Source organism: Staurois parvus, unplaced genomic scaffold (genome assembly GCF_062004578.1).
Source record: "Staurois parvus isolate SC_StPar_1 unplaced genomic scaffold, SC_StPar_1.0 ptg000252l, whole genome shotgun sequence".
Classification (NCBI taxonomy): Eukaryota; Metazoa; Chordata; class Amphibia; order Anura; family Ranidae; genus Staurois; species Staurois parvus.
In genome coordinates, this window is record NW_028318048.1 from 206,394 (window position 1) to 224,837 (window position 18,444).

At 40.7% G+C, this 18,444-nt stretch overlaps 1 protein-coding gene across 2 annotated transcripts in view; it reads left to right on the forward strand.

Annotated features, from left to right (window-relative positions):
• CIAO3 (cytosolic iron-sulfur assembly component 3) overlaps nucleotides 1-18,023 on the forward strand; it is a 186,365-nt gene extending 168,342 nt beyond the window's left edge. For both annotated transcript variants that reach the window (XM_089680901.1, XM_089680902.1), the window contains 3 exons: nucleotides 7,686-7,823; nucleotides 16,734-16,891; nucleotides 17,773-18,023. In XM_089680901.1, coding sequence (XP_089537027.1) covers nucleotides 7,686-7,823; nucleotides 16,734-16,891; nucleotides 17,773-18,011 — 535 coding nt within the window. In that variant the 3' untranslated portion in view covers nucleotides 18,012-18,023. The remainder of the gene's footprint in view (nucleotides 1-7,685; nucleotides 7,824-16,733; nucleotides 16,892-17,772) is intronic.
• The last annotated feature ends 421 nt before the right edge of the window (nucleotides 18,024-18,444 follow it).

Genomic DNA, 18,444 nt, shown 5'->3' on the forward strand with positions numbered 1-18,444 from the left:
TTAGAATATTACATGCAATCAATAAAACAAGGATTGTACATAGAACAATATCAGACCTCTGAAAAGCATAAGCATGCATATGTACTCAGTACTTGCAGCAATTACTGCCTCAATGTGGCGTGGCATGGAAGCTATCAGCCTGTGGCACTGCTGAGGTGTTATATTATTATACAGTATTTATAAAGTGCCAATAGTTCGCTCAGCGCTGTACATTACAGAGGGGAACAGAACATGTGACAGAACAATACCAATACAATGCAAAACATGAGGGGATCGAGGGCCCTGCTCTTTCGAGCTTACAATCTAGGAGACCAGGATGCTTCAATAGCGGCATTCAGCTCTTCTGCATGTTTGGTCTCATGTCTGTCATCTTTCTCTTGGCAATGCCCCATAGATTATGGGGTTCAGGTCAGGCGAGTTTGCTGGCCAATCAAGCACAGTAAATAATATAAATGATGAAGCGCTCAACTTATATCCTTCAAAATTAAAATCAGTATAGTGCAAAAACCCTCATATAAATTATACACCCCCTAGTGGTAAATAGTGATATCCAACAAAATATCAAAATAACAATTGAACTGTGCAAAGTGACAAATATTAAACAAAATAAAATGCTAATAAATCCACAAAATTATTATTAGTGATGCCACACTTTGTAAAATAATAAAAGTGTTCAATACACTGTGGTAATAATTTCACTCCATGCTGTCATTTGTGCTCTTCGTGACTCTTGAAGTGACTCCCCTTATAAATGGCCAAAATGCCCCCTCACCTTCAATATTCGACCCTTGCGGGTCACAAGGCTTTATATATATTATATATCTCTGCCAGGATATTGATACTCCACTGCCTCCACCGACTTATATCAAGATCCTCCTCCAAGTTATGGGTTCCTCTCAAAATACCTTCCCTCATACAAAGGGCGCATATGCAAGAGAAGAACAGACCTCCATAGTGCAACACTATTTTAATGCACACAAGGTAAAGTAACAAGAAACGCACTCACATGTACTCCAATACAGAGAAGCAATTCCCATGTGCTATGGGTATACTCAGGTGTACCAAGATGGCGTCCGAACCCGGAACCGGAAGTACGTCACCCCTATGACCGGAAATACGTCGACGCGTTGCGCCACGATCACGTGGCTTCTTCAGGATGCCGCATTGGATGACAGGACTCCCTTTTAAGCTAATGGCATAATTTTCAAGGGGCGTGTACAACCTCCATTTTATTGGAGCCCGATCTACACAAGACAGCTGTATGCCGCCGCTACTCCCCCTGGTTCTCCCATTATACCTCCTCTGTTTAGAGTGATTACATTTTCTTCTCAAACCTAAAAACCTTTATTACAACTATCGGTTTGGATAAAATATTAAAATTTTATTTAATTATGTACCATATATAGATAAAAATGGAAAGGGGGAAGAATCTAATTAATACATGGATAAATATATATATATATATATATATATATAACTAGGGAATTTAATAGACGTATATATATCTTCACATCGACCAAAACTGGCTCTACTATATAAATTTATTAAAGCTACCCCATTCCATATCCACTATATAAAATATTAAATCTTATTTGATTATATACTATACACAAATAAAAATGAAAAAGGGGGAAGATTACAATTAATACATGAATCGATATATATACATATAACTATGGAATTTAATAGACGCACATATATCTACACATCCACCAAAACTAGCTCCGCTATATAAATATATTAACGCTACCCTATTCCATAAAGTTCTTAATTATTAAAAATAAATAAATTGCAATTAAATCATATTAATTATAAAATATAAAAATTTGAAGAAATATTGATTAAAATTAATCAGATAAATTTCAGAAACCTATTTCGATAAAACTCCTGTATAATACCCATACCACATGTTTACATAAATGAATCATTATACGCCACAAATTTATACATAAAACATAAATAAAACCAAGCAGTATTAAAAAACATTAAAAATCATTAATGAAGCAATTGAGGTCAAATTCAATATTTAAACCTCTAGGTGTCAGCGTTTGCATAAGGAAAATCCATTTTGACTCTGCCTGACTTATTGTTTTCACCTTATGACTCCCTCTCCAGTGCTTTTTGTATTGTTCCACCCCCCAGAACCTCAATCCCGAGGGGTCATTCCCATGATGACTGGCGAAATGTTTGGAGACGCTGTGTTTTGGGTTGCCCTTTTGTATGTTTTTCACATGTTCTCTCAATCTAACCCCCAAGGCTCTTTTAGTGCGTCCCACATACTGCAGACCACAGCTGCACTCCAAAACATAGACAACCCCTTCAGTTTTGCACGTAATAAAATCTTTGATTTCAAATGACCTCCCATTGCTTTTAGAAATAAATGCTTTCTTTTTTTGATTCTGCCCTTTTGTAGCTTTACAGATACTGCATTTTTTACAAGGAAAAAAACCGGTGACACTAAACAGGGTATTTTCTCTATTCACCCTCGGTGGATCCAATACATTCCTCACTATTTTATTCCTCAGCGTAGGAGCTTTTCTGTAAATAAATTTGGGCTGCTCTGGCAATAAATTACCTAATAGGGGGTCCATCTTTAAAATTGGCCAATGTTTCTTAAAAATGTTCTGGATCTTTTTATATTGCAGATTAAAATCCATAATAACCGCCATTTGATCAACCATCTTCCTATCCCTATTTTCTACTTTATTTGAAATGAGTTTCTCTCTATCTATATTAGCCACCTCGAATTTATTTTTCTCAAGATCCGACACCTTATATCCTTTAGATATAAATCTATTTTCCAAGATCCTAGCCTGAGTATCATAATCATCTTTGTACGTACAGTTCCTTTTCAACCTGATGAACTGGCCCTTTGGGATATTAAGTAACCAAGGGGGAAAGTGGAAACTCTCTATCGGGATGTAGCCATTCTTATCAACTTCCTTAAAATACGTTTTAGTGCTAATGGTTTCCCCTTGCACTCGAATATCCAAATCCAAAAATTGAATGGATTGGTTACTACATTTCCATATAAACTTTATATTCTTATTGTTATTATTTAATTGATTTAAAAAGTCCATTAGTTTTATTTCATCCCCTTTCCATATGATGAATACATCATCTATATATCTCTTATACAGTTTTGGAGTGTAGCTGTGGTCTGCAGTATGTGGGACGCACTAAAAGAGCCTTGTGGGTTAGATTGAGAGAACATGTGAAAAACATACAAAAGGGCAACCCAAAACACAGCATCTCCAAACATTTCGCCAGTCATCATGGGAATGACCCCTCAGGATTGAGGTTCTGGGGGGTGGAACGATACAAAAAGCACTGGAGAGGGAGTCATAAGGTGAAAACAATAAGTCAGGCAGAGTCTAAATGGATTTTCCTTATGCAAACGCTGACACCTAGAGGTTTAAATATTGAATTTGACCTCAATTGTTTCATTAATGATTTTTAATGTTTTTTAATACTGCTTGGTTTTATTTATGTTTTATGTATAAATTTGTGGAGTATAACGATTCATTTATGTAAACATGTGGTATGGGTATTATACAGGAGTTTTATCGAAATAGGTTTCTGAAATTTATCTGATTAATTTTAATCAATATTTCTTCAAATTTTTATATTTTATAATTAATATGATTTAATTGCAATTTATTTATTTTTAATAATTAAGAACTTTATGGAATGGGGTAGCGTTAATATATTTATATAGCGGAGCTAGTTTTGGTGGATGTGTAGATATGTGCGTCTATTAAATTCCATAGTTATATGTATATATATATCGATTCATGTATTAATTGTAATCTTCCCCCTTTTTCATTTTTATTTGTGTATAGTATATAATCAAATAAGATTTAATATTTTATATAGTGGATATGGAATGGGGTAGCTTTAATAAATTTATATAGTAGAGCCAGTTTTGGTCGATGTGAAGATATATATACGTCTATTAAATTCCCTAGTTATATATATATATTTATTTATCCATGTCTTAATTAGATTCTTCCCCCTTTCCATTTTTATCTATATATGGTACATAATTAAATAAAATTTTAATATTTTATCCAAACCGATCGTTGTAATAAAGGTTTTTAGGTTTGAGAAGAAAATGTAATCACTCTAAACAGGAGGTATAATGGGAGAACCAGGGGGAGTAGCGGCGGCATACAGCTGTCTTGTGTAGATCGGGCTCCAATAAAATGGAGGTTGTACACGCCCCTTGAAAATTATGCCATTAGCTTAAAAGGGAGTCCTGTCATCCAATGCGGCATCCTGAAGAAGCCACGTGATCGTGGCGCAACGCGTCGACGTATTTCCGGTCATAGGGGTGACTTACTTCCGGTTCCGGGTTCGGACGCCATCTTGGTACACCTGAGTATACCCATAGCACATGGTAATTGCTTCTCTGTATTGGAGTACATGTGAGTGCGTTTCTTGTTACTTTACCTTGTGTGCATTAAAATAGTATTGCACTATGGAGGTCTGTTCTTCTCTTGCATATGCGCCCTTTGTATGAGGGAAGGTATTTTGAGAGGAACCCATAACTTGGAGGAGGATCTTGATATAAGTCGGTGGAGTATCAATATCCTGGCAGAGATATATAATATATATAAAGCCTTGTGACCCGCAAGGGTCGAATATTGAAGGTGAGGGGGCATTTTGGCCATTTATAAGGGGAGTCACTTCAAGAGTCACGAAGAGCACAAATGACAGCATGGAGTGAAATTATTACCACAGTGTATTGAACACTTTTATTATTTTACACAGTGTGGCATCACTAATAATAATTTTGTGGATTTATTTGCATTTTACTTCGTTTAATATTTGTCACTTTGCACAGTTCAATTGTTATTTTGATATTTTGTTGGATATCACTATTTACCACTAGGGGGTGTATAATTTATATGAGGGTTTTTGCACTATACTGATTTTAATTTTGAAGGATATAAGTTGAGCGCTTCATCATTTATATTATTTGTTGACACATATCTGGAGGTATAAAGATTAGGTGATAGCAGCTCACTTTTTTGATCACTAGGTTCTGTGGAGCGCAGGGGGATTTTCATATATTTATTTCAATCAAGCACAGTAACCCCATGGTCATGGAGCCAGGTTTTGGTGCTTTTGGCTGTGTGGGCAGGTGCCAAGTTCTGCTGGAAAATGAAGTCAGCATCCCCATAAAGCTCATCTGTGGAAGGAAGCATGAAGTGTTACAAAATCTCCTGGTAGACGGCTGCATTGACCCTGGACTTAATGAAGCACAGTGGACCAACATCAGCAGATGACATGACTAAACAAATCAACACAGATTGTGGAAACGTCACACTGGACTTCAAGCATCTTGCAGTGTGTGCCTCTCCATTCTTCCTCCATACTCTGGGTCCTTGGTTTCCAAATGAGATGCAAAAGTTGCTCTCATCAGAAAAGAGGACTTTGGACCACTGAGCAACAGACCAGGTCTGTTTTTCTTTAGCCCAGGTAAGATGCTTCTGACGTTGTTTGTTGTTCAGGAGCGGCTTGAAAAGAGGAATACGCCATTTGATGCCCATGTCCAGGATCCATCTGTGTGTGGTGGCTCTTGATGCACTGACTCCAGCCTCAGTCCACTCCTTGTGAAAGTCCCCAATACTTTTGAATGGCCTTTTCCTGACAATCCTCTCCAGGCTGCGTTCATCCCTGCTGCTTGTGCACATTTTTCTTCCACGCTTTTCCCTCCACATAACTTTCTATTAATGTGCTTTGATACAGCACTTTGGAAACATCCAACCTGCAATTACCTTTTGAGGCTTTCCCTCCTTTTGGAAGGTGTCAATGATGGTTTTCTGCACAACTGTCAGGTCAGCAGTCTTTCCCATGATTGTGATTCCTACTGAACCAGACTGAGAGACCATTTAAAGGCTCAGGAACCCTTTGCAGGTGTTATGGCTTAATTAGCTGATTAGAGTAGGACACTTTGAGCCTTGAATATTGCACCTTTTCACATAATTCTAATTTTCTGAGATTGTGGATTTGGGGTTTTCATGAGCTGTAAGCCATAATCATCACAATTATGACAAATCACAGCTTGAACTATCTTGTTTTGCATGTAATGAGTCTATTTCATATATTAGTTTCACCTTTTAAGTTGCATTACTGAAATAAATTAACTTTTGCACGATATTCAAATTTTTGGAGTTTCACCTGTATAACTGGTCTTTGCAGCTAGGAGCACATGGAAAGGCAATGCATGTCAAACAACAACAAAGAAAAATTCCCAGCTCAACTTACCAAACAGCCTGCAACCAACCAAATTGCTTGCTTTAAAAACGGGTATTGTTTGCACACATTTGCAAATACATGCATAAGCTGCAAAACCTCTTCACAGCACCTCAGTATTCTGAAGTCCTAACTCTATAAATAAGGATGGGTGGGCTCCCTCCAGGCTTACCTGCCCTTAATCATTATTATACATGTGATTCTACTATGGAGGCTCTCAATATGTATATGTTTTGTTGATGGGTTTAGATATGCTTTAAGGACAACTTTACGATTATTCTCTCAATGCAAATCTACCATTAAGGGCTGACTGATTAAACCAAAACAATGTTATTTGAGCCAGAAGGCCAGATAAATGCAAAGATCTGCAGCTAGACACAAAGGAAAATATAAAAAAAAAAACACTGTATGTGTAATGTTGTCCAGTAAGCATGTAATAGAATAGGCACAGTACGTCATCAAAAGGTAAGAGAAACTGTCAGGCTCCGCCCAACGGGATCTCTAGTGGTCCACAGCACGGGGTTTCCCAGGACGCGGAGTCTAAGTCCCAGTCTGCCTTTTCACCAGGGCCCCTGATGGTGGGGATGGACTTGGTGCAAGACTGGAACCAGGTCGTGCCCCTGGGCACCCCCGGCGGTGGCAGAGGGGTCCCGCTGAGGGTGTGTGCCCGGGATGAGCCTGCTGTGAAGGGGATGACAGGTCCGATCCGAGCGGGATGGATGGGATGACAGATCCCGATCCGAGCGGGATGGATGGGATGACAGGTCCCGATCCGAGCGGGATGGATGGGATGACAGATCCCGATCCGAGCAGGATGGATGGGTGACTGCTAGGAGCGAGGTCAGACTACCCGGGTTGGTATCGTGCGGGCAGCGTGGTACAGGGGGAGCAAGCAGAGAATGGTCGGGGTCACAAGCCAGGTTCAGCAGGTAGCGGGCAGCGTGGTACAGGGGATCAGGCGGAAGGATGGTCAGGAACGAGTCGGGATCAGAGCAGGAGAGGGTCAGCATAAATCGGAACAGGCAGAGTTTGGCAACAAGGAAACGTACTTACAGGAACAAGACCTTGCGGCAACTTGGAGATGCACAGGGCAGTTTTAAATAGAGCACCCTGTTCTCCCATTGGTGCGACCGCGATCGCTAGTGCGCATGCGCGGCCGCCGCTGCGATCGCCGAGGACTCTGTGCTCGCTGGCTGGGACGGATCGGCCATCTGCGCATGCGCGCACCACCGGGGGACCCGGGATCCCTGACAGAAACATTTCAGTAGTGGTTCAAAATATCGTGGTGGTGCAGTTTAGTTTTCTTGTAAGCTAATTTGGTGAGTGCAGGAGACTATCATTATTTCCTAAATGTCTTCTTCGTAGTGGAGTCTCAGAGTTAGTGTATCTTGTGAATTGTACTAACCAGTCTTTTCTCTGTACAGATTCACCTCTGTGATGGATGACGACCCAGTGGGACATGAAGGAGGGGGTTCAGGTGGATATCTAGAACACATATTTAAACATGCAGCACAAGAGTTATTTGGGATTCAAGTGGAAGAAATAAAATACAAGCCTCTAAAGTAAGTGTTATGTTTTTGTGCTGTATTTTCATACAGACTACTCTGAATGTGATGTTTAGCATGGATTATTGTTACACATGTGGCTTGAGGCAGAACACTGTGGTTGTGCCCTCCTTTAACTCTTACAGTTCTCCCATGGGATGATGTAAGTTTGGTTAGTTATGATTCGCCAGCAATATTCAATCTAAAAGTAATGAAAACTAAGGGCAAGGTTTGCTAGTAATACAGTATAACAGAGGAACTATGAAGTGTAACAATCTTGGCTTCCACAGTCAACATGCCACTTAATTTCAATATTGTCTGGGAGTCTTTCCATTTCAGAACACATACAGTACAAGTTTTTTTTGTTCCCACAAGAAAAAAGGAATGATCCTCCGTTGACCACAAAGATTTTGCAATGTGTCAGGAATCCTTTGAGGGAGAGATCAACTGTTTCAGCACACGTATGATTTTTACCATTTCCTTTTTTTGCTTTACAAGATTAGGCTTTATATGACTGGTCACTAGCACACTACTATAAAGGGCTATGGTGTATAAAGAGCAGGTAAATTTGAAAAAAAAAAGGCCAACATTACCTAGGGGAGAAACCTATTTTCTTCCCCTGTCACATAAACAGATAATTAGTCAGACATTGTACTATAACTTCTATTTTCATAGTTATACCTCTACTTTCCTTTTTATATCCATTAAATCATGTCTAAATATGTCAGTGCTGTCTAATAGATGCCACAGTTTCCACTGTACTTGTGATTTACGTAACAGACCTGCTGAGACACACCACTTTCTTTCTCCACACTGCAATTCTGTGTGAGAATGGTTTTGATGAGGGGTGTAGACATTCCTAATCTATGCTATCATAGAGCACTGAGCAAGTAGAACACTGGACGTTTTTCTACTGGGGTGATATTGTAAGGCATTTCCACACAGTTTTCAGTGCACAGTTCCTGTGACAGACAGGGATGACTTCTCCTAAAGCCCCTGCTCTCACCAACTCTTCCTGTAATCTTCTCGCTTAAGCTGGCCACAAACTGATATAAATTTGGCCTATCCAGCAGGGACTGGCCAAATTCCGATCAGTGTGTAGGCTGCCCCGATCAACTGACATCGATTGTTTAATCAATGTGTCTTGAAGGGACATTTTGAAAAATTTTCTGTCGATCAGCAGTGTCGACAGGAATGCAGACATCCCAGGAGGTCATGGCGGATCCTAGTCCATCTTCAGCGGTTCTCCTGGCGGCTATAACCTCCTGCAAGGAGGCCCTGACCTCCAAAATAGACTCATAATCCACGGATGTCGGCCTTATCTGTCATGATATGGAAAAGTACAGTGCCAGGTTGTCTGAGGCGCAATCCCGCATATCCCAGGAGGACATGGTACGGACGGATTCTAGAGAACTCAGGGCGCTCCAGGGGCAGGTAAAGGCTCTTCAGGCTAAATCTATTGACATGGAGAATCAGCTGCGCCAGAATAACCTGCAGATACGAGGCTTTCCAGGAGAAGGCCGAGGGCTCGAAACCCGCGGATTTTGTGGAGCAGTTCCTGGCAAAACTACTGGGCCTCCAACATCTTTCCTCCACGTTTGTGGTTGAGCAAGCCCATCGGTTCCTCCTGCTCCGCTGCCACCTGGGGCCCACCCAAGATCTTTTCTAGTCAAATTCCTAAATTATCGGGACCTGGATACACTGTTGTAGGCCACGCAAAATTCTCCTGACCTTCTATAAAAAAAAATGCCAAAATCTCCTTGTATCCCGATTACTCCTCTGAGGAGCAACAACGCTGTCGCTCATTCATGGAGATCCGAAAATGTCTATGGGCCTCAAATACAGCTTATTATACCCGAGCAGACTCTGGGTTTTAGACACCGCACACTTTTTTGATACCCCGGCTGCTGTGGATACCTGGCTGGTGGCTCATTAAGGCATGAGTCCTTCAAGTCCTCTGTAAGTACTCTGTTTACCTGCTTGAAGCTGTCTCTGAACTCTTTTTCTGCTGCTTGACTCGTCTACCTGCAAGGATATTCCTTTCCTGGCCCATCTTCTGTCATCCTGTCAAGCCACTATGTTGGTCTGGGAGCAGAAGCCTCTAGCATGTCTACACACCTACAGCTTCCCCAAGACTGATTGTCGGATGGACGTATGGACTCCGTCACTTGTTCTCCAGTTTAGGGTTCAGGTCCTGCATCGATTGGTTGTTGTTTTTCTTTTTTTTATGGTGCACGGGCAGGGTTTTATTTTTGGTTTTTTGAGATTGAGGGTTGTTTGTATGTTGAATGTACTTACATGTTTTCCTGTTCGTTTAGACCTCTTTATACAATGGCCTAGTCTGATTTTGCCTCTCATGGGAACCCTTATGCTCGGTCTCCTTTTTTTAGGGTGGCTATGGCCGCCATGTCTCTTCCATCATGGTATCTGTCCATAAAGATTGTTTTTCCATCCTCTTCTGGAATGTCAGGGGACTAAATTCTAAGTATAAACGTTCACTCCTATTTCAATATCGTAAATTACATAATCCTCATATAGTTCTACTACAAGAGACTAATCTTCTGGGCAGCAAAATCCTGGTTCTGAAGAGGCCTCGGGTTCCACGCCACCTATTCCACCTACTGTCGTGGGGTAACCATCTTAATAAGCAAATCAGTTCCGTGTGTGGTTGAGGAAGTTACTATTGACCCTAATGGGAGGTATGCCATGCTGGTTGTGTCACTATGGAACCAAAAATATTATTATATATTATATATATACCCTGTCACAAAGATGAAATATTTTGTTTTTCAGTTTAACTCATGGATGGCATTGTGTCTCAGGGGTCTTTTGATCAATCAAAACAATCTCGGACACCTGTGATAATTAGATTGGCAGGTGAGCCCAATTTAAAGAAAAACTACTAAAGGAGGGTGTTCCACATTATTAAGCAGAGCACCATTTTCAAGCAATATGGGGAAGAAAAAGGATCTCTCTGCTGCCGAAAAGAGTGAAATAGTTCAATGCCTTGGACGAGGTATGAAAACATTAGATATTTGACGAAAACTTAAGCGTGATCGTCACACTATTGTGGCTGATTCAGAGCACAGACGGGTTTTGTGCACATAAAGGCATATTGAGGAAGATTTCTGCCAGATCCATGCATCGGATCAAAATACCATTACATGGCAGCAAACAGATATTTAAAGCTGCTGGTGCCTTTGGAGTCCCACGGACATCAAGGTGTAGAGTCCTCCAGAGTCTTGCAACTGTGCATAAACGTTCTATTCGGCCACCACTAACCAATGCTCACAAGCAGAAACAGCTTCATTGGGCAGAAAAATACATGAAGACTAATTTTCAAACAGTCCTGTTCACTGATGAGTGCCGTGCAACCCTGGATGGTCCAGATGGATGGAGTAGTGGATGGTTGGTGGACGGCCACCCTGTTCCAACAAGGCTGCGATGTCAGCAAGGCGGTGGTGGAATCATGTTTTGGGCCGGAATAATGGGAACAGAGCTGGTCGGCCCCTTTAGGGTCCAGGAAGGTGGATAGATGACCTCTGCAAAGTATGTGGAGTTTATGACTGACCACTTTCTTCCCTGGTCCAGAAGGAAGAACTATGCTTTCCGTAATAAAATCATCTTCATGCATGACAATGCACCATCTCATGCTGCAAAGAATACCTCTGCATCAATGGCTGCTATGGGGATAAAAGGAGAGAAAGTCATGGTGTGGCCTCCATCCTCCCCTGACCTCAATCCTATTGAGAACCTTTGGAGCATCCTCAAGCAAAAGATCTATGAGGGTGTGTTAGAAGCTTTCCTTAACCCAATATCTAATATCTTCTTATTAACAGCACTAACATAAGTATGAATGAGTTGGATCTTAATAGAATAATTGAGTTATTATATTTATATTTGTTCTAGATTGGGAAAAGTGAGTAATTAGACTTCAGAGTCTGTGAACATATATCTTGGGTTTTTCCTTTACATTCAAGCCACATATGAGAGCAATTAGCTATACCTTCCCCCATCCTCCCCCATCTATGTAAGAGATAAAGTTACACTCAGACTTTGAGAGAAGCAATTATCTTAGTAGAACTACAAGAGAATACCAACCCACTTTTAGGAGATTGGGGGCTGGATTGCTCTTTTAAGAGTAGAACAAAGGTTTGAGTTTCTCACTCTATAGCAGCCTTGATGCGACAGACATACACACACACACATACACACACATATACATATATACAATCTTATTATCAAGAACTTAACTATATTTTTTGGACATTATTTAAACATTCTGTATGCCAATATTTTATTTCTAATTTTATGCAACGTTATAATTAAATCATCTTTTTGAGTTTACGCAAGAAGTGGAAGGACTTTCTATCTGAACATTTCTCATCAATACAAGTTAATAAAATATCGAGACAATACGATATTTTACAGGGTGGGAGGCAGTTTACATCCAAACAGCAGCTCTGGGAGGCTATTCTGACATCTTGCAAACAAATTCAACCAGAAACTGTCCAAAAACTCACAAGTTCAATGGATGCAAGACTTGTGAAGCTGCTATCAAATAAGGGGTCCTATGTTACAATGTAACGTGACCTGTTAAAATTTTTAAAAAGTTAAAATGTTGTTAAAAGTTTGATTGAAATCGCTTTTGATTTCAGTAAATATGCTGCAAACACAACAAATGACAGTTTTCAGTTCTTTACAACATATTGTGTTTTGAAACTTACTGTGTGTAATAATTTGGAACAGTGCATTGTAAGTTTTTTATGTTTAAAAAAATACTGTTATTAGGAGGTTTGTTCAATAATATTTGAATTGTACTCTTAATAGTTGATAACATGAGAATTATGCTGACTGTCATTTACATCAATTATTTAGGTAAATGAGAAAAATGTAATTTGCATAATAATTTGGAACAGGGTGTATATATATATTATTGTTAATACTAATCACCGCCCAGTCATATGGCCCCTCTTTATCTGTTGCTGGAGAAGCTGGCCCCGATATGCCCTGCCAAAATTTTATTCATGGGAGATTTCAATGATACCCTCTCACAGTCCTTTGATAAACCTGTTCCCCTAGTGTCCTTTAATTCAGATTTGGCCGTCTGGGCACAGGCCGCTAACATGCCTGAGGTGTGGCGTTGACTTCATCCTCATGATAGGGTATATTCTTGTTTTTCCTCATCTCACAGGACTGCCTCACATATTGATCTAGCATTTGCTAATCCTACTCTTCTTAGTGATGCACAGGAGGCTAGCTACCTTCCAGTGGGTTTCTCAGATCACAGTCCCCTTAGATTGCTACTTCGAGCTCGGCAGCCAATGTAATGGTTCTTTTTGGAGGCTACATCCCAAGTGGATCCATCATGCCCTCTCTGAAGAACGCATCCCACTAGGCCTGCGTGATTACTGGGAACATAATGCTGGGTCAGCTTCTCCTGTCATGGTTTAGGATACCTTTTAAGGCGCATAGTAGGGGGCTTTATATTTCTGTTGTTTCTGCTATCAAGTCAGAAAACTCTGCCCTCACGTCTCAATTACAATCTAATGTGAGAGGCCTCAATCCATTATTCCTCCACTCCTACTGTAGATAATTATGACTCTCTCTCCTCTGCTCACTGAGAGTTACATCTACATTTGTCAGAAATTACTAGGCTGGAATTTTTTGAATTTGGAGATAAAAATAGTAGGTTATTGATGTCTCAGCATGATATTTCAGCATGATAGGTCTCTCACTGTAATCCCGGAAATCTGTGCTGTGAATGGGAGGGTGGTGTCTTCCCAAGAGGATATTTTGCATGAGTTTAAAGCTTATTATACCTCCCTCTGTTCCTCCTCTACTCCGTCAGATTTTGACCGCTCAGGCTTGGCCGCTCTGTTGGACCTATTGGCCCTTAGATGGCTTTCTAACTCTGAACATGCTTATTGGTTTCGGATATTACTGTGGAGGAAGTCTCCGTGGATGTGAGCTCCTTCCCTAATGGCAAGGCCCAGGGGCCTGATGGTATACCGATGGACTTTTACAAGACCCATGTGGAGCTTTTATCCCCTATACTGACGTCCTTGTATAAGGAATGTCTAAACACTGGCTCCTTACTTCCTCTATGTTTGAGGCCCATATTGTGTTGCTTCATAAACCGGGTAAGCATCCCAAACTTTGCGCTTCCTATCGGCCTGTAGCGCTTCTCAACAGTGACTTCAAAATCCTTACCAAGCTTCTCTCCATTAGGATGAACAAGGTGATCACGTCGGTAATTGATTTGGATCAGACGGGTTTCATGCCAGTCAGATCTATGGATATTAACATCCATCGTTTGTTCTCTAATATTCATACGGCTCACCTGAATGGGGGCTCCTGTACTGTGGCCGCATTGGATATGGAGAAGGCCTTCGATACAGTGGAATGGGCTTACCAATGGGAAGTATTACATCAGATGGGTTTTCCTTTGCATTTTTTAGATTGGTTGAGGACCCTTTACTCGAGGCCCCTGGCTAAGATACGGGTGGGTGGCCTTCTTTCGGCTACCTTCAGTTTTCAATGCGGCACTAGACAGGGGTGCCCCCTCTCCCCAGCCCTCTTTGCTGTGGCGATGGAGCCCATAGCGGAGGCCCTTCGGGTCTCCCCTGATATTGTCAGCCTCCGGGTGGGATGGTTGGAGGAGAGGGTAGCCCTATATGCAGATGATCTGTTATTTATTGTTTCTTAATGATGCCGGACCTTCCCTTCAGGGAGCTCTTTCTCTCATGACCTCTTTCTCTAGATTGACGAGTCTTTGGCTGTTGGTGCTGTATCTTTATGGTAAAGTTCATGAGGCACAGAGGAAGGCTAAGTCTAACCAAAACCGCTTCCATATAGTCCCAGGCCAACCACAAATCATGGTAAAGTCCATGAGGCACGGAGGAAGGCTAAGTCTAACCAAAACCGCTTCCATATAGTCCCAGAGCAACCACAAATCACTGTTATTCCCGGTTGTTGCTGGAGCTTTGACTTCCTCTTTCCCTGATTCTCACTTGCAGTGGGTGGATAAATTCACTTATTTAGGTGTGGTGGTCTCTGGGTCGGCTACTGATTTTGCAGAACTGAATCTCCACCCCATTCTGTCTGAGGTTAGGTCAAAACTGAAGGCGTGGAGTATTTTGCCCCTATCTCTGATTGGCCGCATTAATCTGTTAAAGATGAAAATTCTCCCAAATTTACGTATCTTTTTCACAACTCCCATCAGTGGCTCCCTAAGTCTTTTTTTGTGAAGTTGAACCGATTGTTTCTTTCCTTTCTTTGGGGACCCAAACCTCCCAGATATAAATTCACTACCCTTACCAGACAGGGGGGATTGGCTATGCCAAACTGTTTTAAGTACTTCCTTACATAGTTACATAGTTAGTCTGGCTGGAAAAAGACAAAAATCCATCCATTCTTTGCTGCTTAACTGTGCACTGGTGGTTGCAACCTGATCTTTTGGAAGCCTCGATTTTACAGTTCTTGGAAGCTCTACAATCTCTAGTGTTCTGGGGTTCTAAATCACCCCATAGTCTCGCACCAGCTATGTGTACCACTCTTTGGGCCTGGAAGGCAGAGCTTAGACTGGAATCTCTCCCCCCTAACACTTTGTCCTGGCATACCCCACTGTGGTTAAATCCTTCTCTTTCCCATTTTGCTTTACTACCTGACCCTCAACTTTGGGCTAAATACCATATTAAAACCTTGGAGCACATCACGGGTTTCACTTTTCCATTCTCCAAGCTAAATTCCATTTGCCCCTGCACTATTACTTCAGATACCTCCAGGTCTCCCATGCCTTGCGAGGTCAGTTCCCTGATCGATCTCCCTTTCCTATTCTGAGCTGGAATCAATCTTTCGTGTACCACGCTTGAAAAAACCCAGCATGCTGCTGTCTAAAGGTACCGCAGTTGCTCCTCCATCCAGACTAGAGACTCCCTTAGAGAGCAAGTCTGTTACTGGCAGGATCACCAGATAAAAAAAAAAGGATAAAGGAAAAAAGCAAAATAAATGTAGCCACCACATTTAATGGTTGTTTAATAACTGTCTAGGTGTACTCTACTAGATCTGGGAGTGCTTCTTGGGCTTTTCAGCATCAAGCAGCTCCTTCTCAGATTGCAAGTCTGCCAACTGGTCTTTATTACCTTATTTTCTAATACCAAGTGGACATTGCGTGCTCATCAAATGCCAACTTCCGACAGAAGGTCTTTGGTCAGTAAACAGTTTTTTTTTTTTTGTTTTTTTTTCCTTGGGTCTGTTAGAAATTGTTTGCTGTGTTGCCCACCCCCAAGTTAGACTGCTTTTGGATGTCCTGAAGTTGAATGACTTCCTGTGTTCCTCAAGGAAGAAAGGATAAAAATAAGTGTTTTGTACTCCTACGTAAAATCCTTTTCTCTGAATCTTTTGAAGGACATAGGTCCCAACCCTTCTGCGTTTATGATCATGCTCTCTGTACTGCTTTGTCTCAAAACCGAGGCATGCTTGTAATAGGAGGGGCTACCCTGGGCTGAGCTACATTTTGTTGTTTGTTTGTTTGACAGTGTCTGATTCTCCTGTAACCAATAATATAACCCAAAGGTAATAGACTTCTTGCATCCTTCAGTGGAAGCCAAGGAAATGTTTTACAGTGAGTACACCAACCCTAATTCAAGCAGTCTCCAATTGCCCCCCATAGCATTATAGCGATGTTTAATGTTTGGTGAACCAGCAGAGAACCGTAACCTTTTGTACCAAACTGTTTACCCCAGCAGATCAGTCTTGACACTGAAAAGATTCTTTATGCTTTATACATTGTATGCTTGAGACATGTTTTTGCTAAATTTGTCCATATATTTAAATACATCTGTGCCCATATTCAGTTATTCTAGAGGGTGCTGTTTATTTACATTGATACAGGTTTTTAATATTTTGGTATTTTACTCCATCTAGGAACAAGGACTTTCAGGAGGTGACCCTGGAGAGGGACAGTAAGGTGCTGCTGCGCTTTGCTTTAGCATATGGATTTAGAAACATACAGAATCTGATGCAGAAGCTGAAAAGAGGACGCTGCAACTACCATTATATAGAAGTGATGGCCTGTCCTTCAGGTACCGCATTCTTTATAACCATCTTGAGGGAAAAAAAGTATCAATATTTTTCTTGCTCAATACAGAATGTAGTAGAGACACATAAGACACATGTTATACATTGGTTTTCATCAAAATGTCAAAAATTCACATTTAATGAGGTCTGCCTATAGCTTGTTATCTCAGAAAAGTTTAATGTCAAGTTTGGCTCATCCCAATGTGAAATAAACTTCAACAGGAATTAAATAATGAATATAAAGGCCCAACGTCTCCTAAGGTTTTTTTACGTTTGTAATAGAAAGGGATTGCAACCTCTGCCTTGTCTTTGCTGCTATTGGTGTCCTCATTGGAGACATTTCCCTTTTACTGTATGTCCCTCAGTCAATGAATCATAAAATGAGGGACACAGGTAGCAAAAAAAAAAAAACTAAAAATTTCTAACCCTTCCTTTTTAAAATAAAACATAAAAGATATTGGATTTGAATATCGGTTTTAACTTTTGCATTAATGAGTCTTTAAAGTTTTATAAGCAGTATGGTAAACGGGTGATAACCATGCAAGCTCATTAGATTCTTGCATTTCATAAACTGAAATTTGGTAGTTATGTGCACAACACATCCTTTCTCATATTTAGAGAATACCCGAAAAACAGGGCTAGATTTAGTATTAGGTCACACATTCTTTATTCCTCTGACCTTACCAATTGCTTAGCTCTTGCTGATGTAACTGTACATTCTTGTGACACAGAAAGCTTGAAGGGCTGTAGAGTGTCTTTGTGGTAAGCCAGGGTAGGTCTTCCTAGCACAGTCTCAATCTTTGGATATAAATTCATTTCTGTGCACAGCTTCATAAGTCCTTAAGGCAGTGTAGAGTATAAAAAAAAACTTGTTTTTTTCTTTCAGGCTGCTTGAATGGAGGAGGACAGATCCGAGCAGAAGGAGAAGCTAGTAAGGACTTGCTGCAGAGGGTGGAACAGCTTTACAGCTCTGTGAGAAATGAGTTACCAGAGAAGAATGAGAGAGTAAAAGAACTTTATGAACAGTGGCTTGGAGGGAGAGATGGTGTCAAAGTAGAGGGGGCCTTATTTACACAGTATCATGCAGTAGAGAAAATTTCCTCCGGACTAAATATTAAATGGTGATTTGAGGATACAGTCATTGTTTGCAGCATATATATAGACCACAAACACTTTTTACTGTAAATTATATAAAAATCCTAGCATATAATGCCAACTAAAAGTCTAAAAAGTGAGTGCCTTAATGTTCTTGAAATGCCTATGGCTAAGAGGCGGGATGGAACTTTTTGATCCTCAAACAGTGGGCCACAGATTGGCAGTGTACTGTCTTGGAAGGTGTAAAGAATATATATTTCTATAATTTTCATGTCATCTGCCATGTTTAACCCTTTCTCTCCCAGGTCCATACTTCATATGGTGAAAAAAGGGGGAGAGAACAATGTTCTTGGACAACTTGCCAGCCAGCTTGCTAACAACCGAATTAACCTGTCTAACAGTATGCGTTTATAACAGGGGTTTAGTTAGCACACATTTGCAAATACATATGTAAGCCACAGAG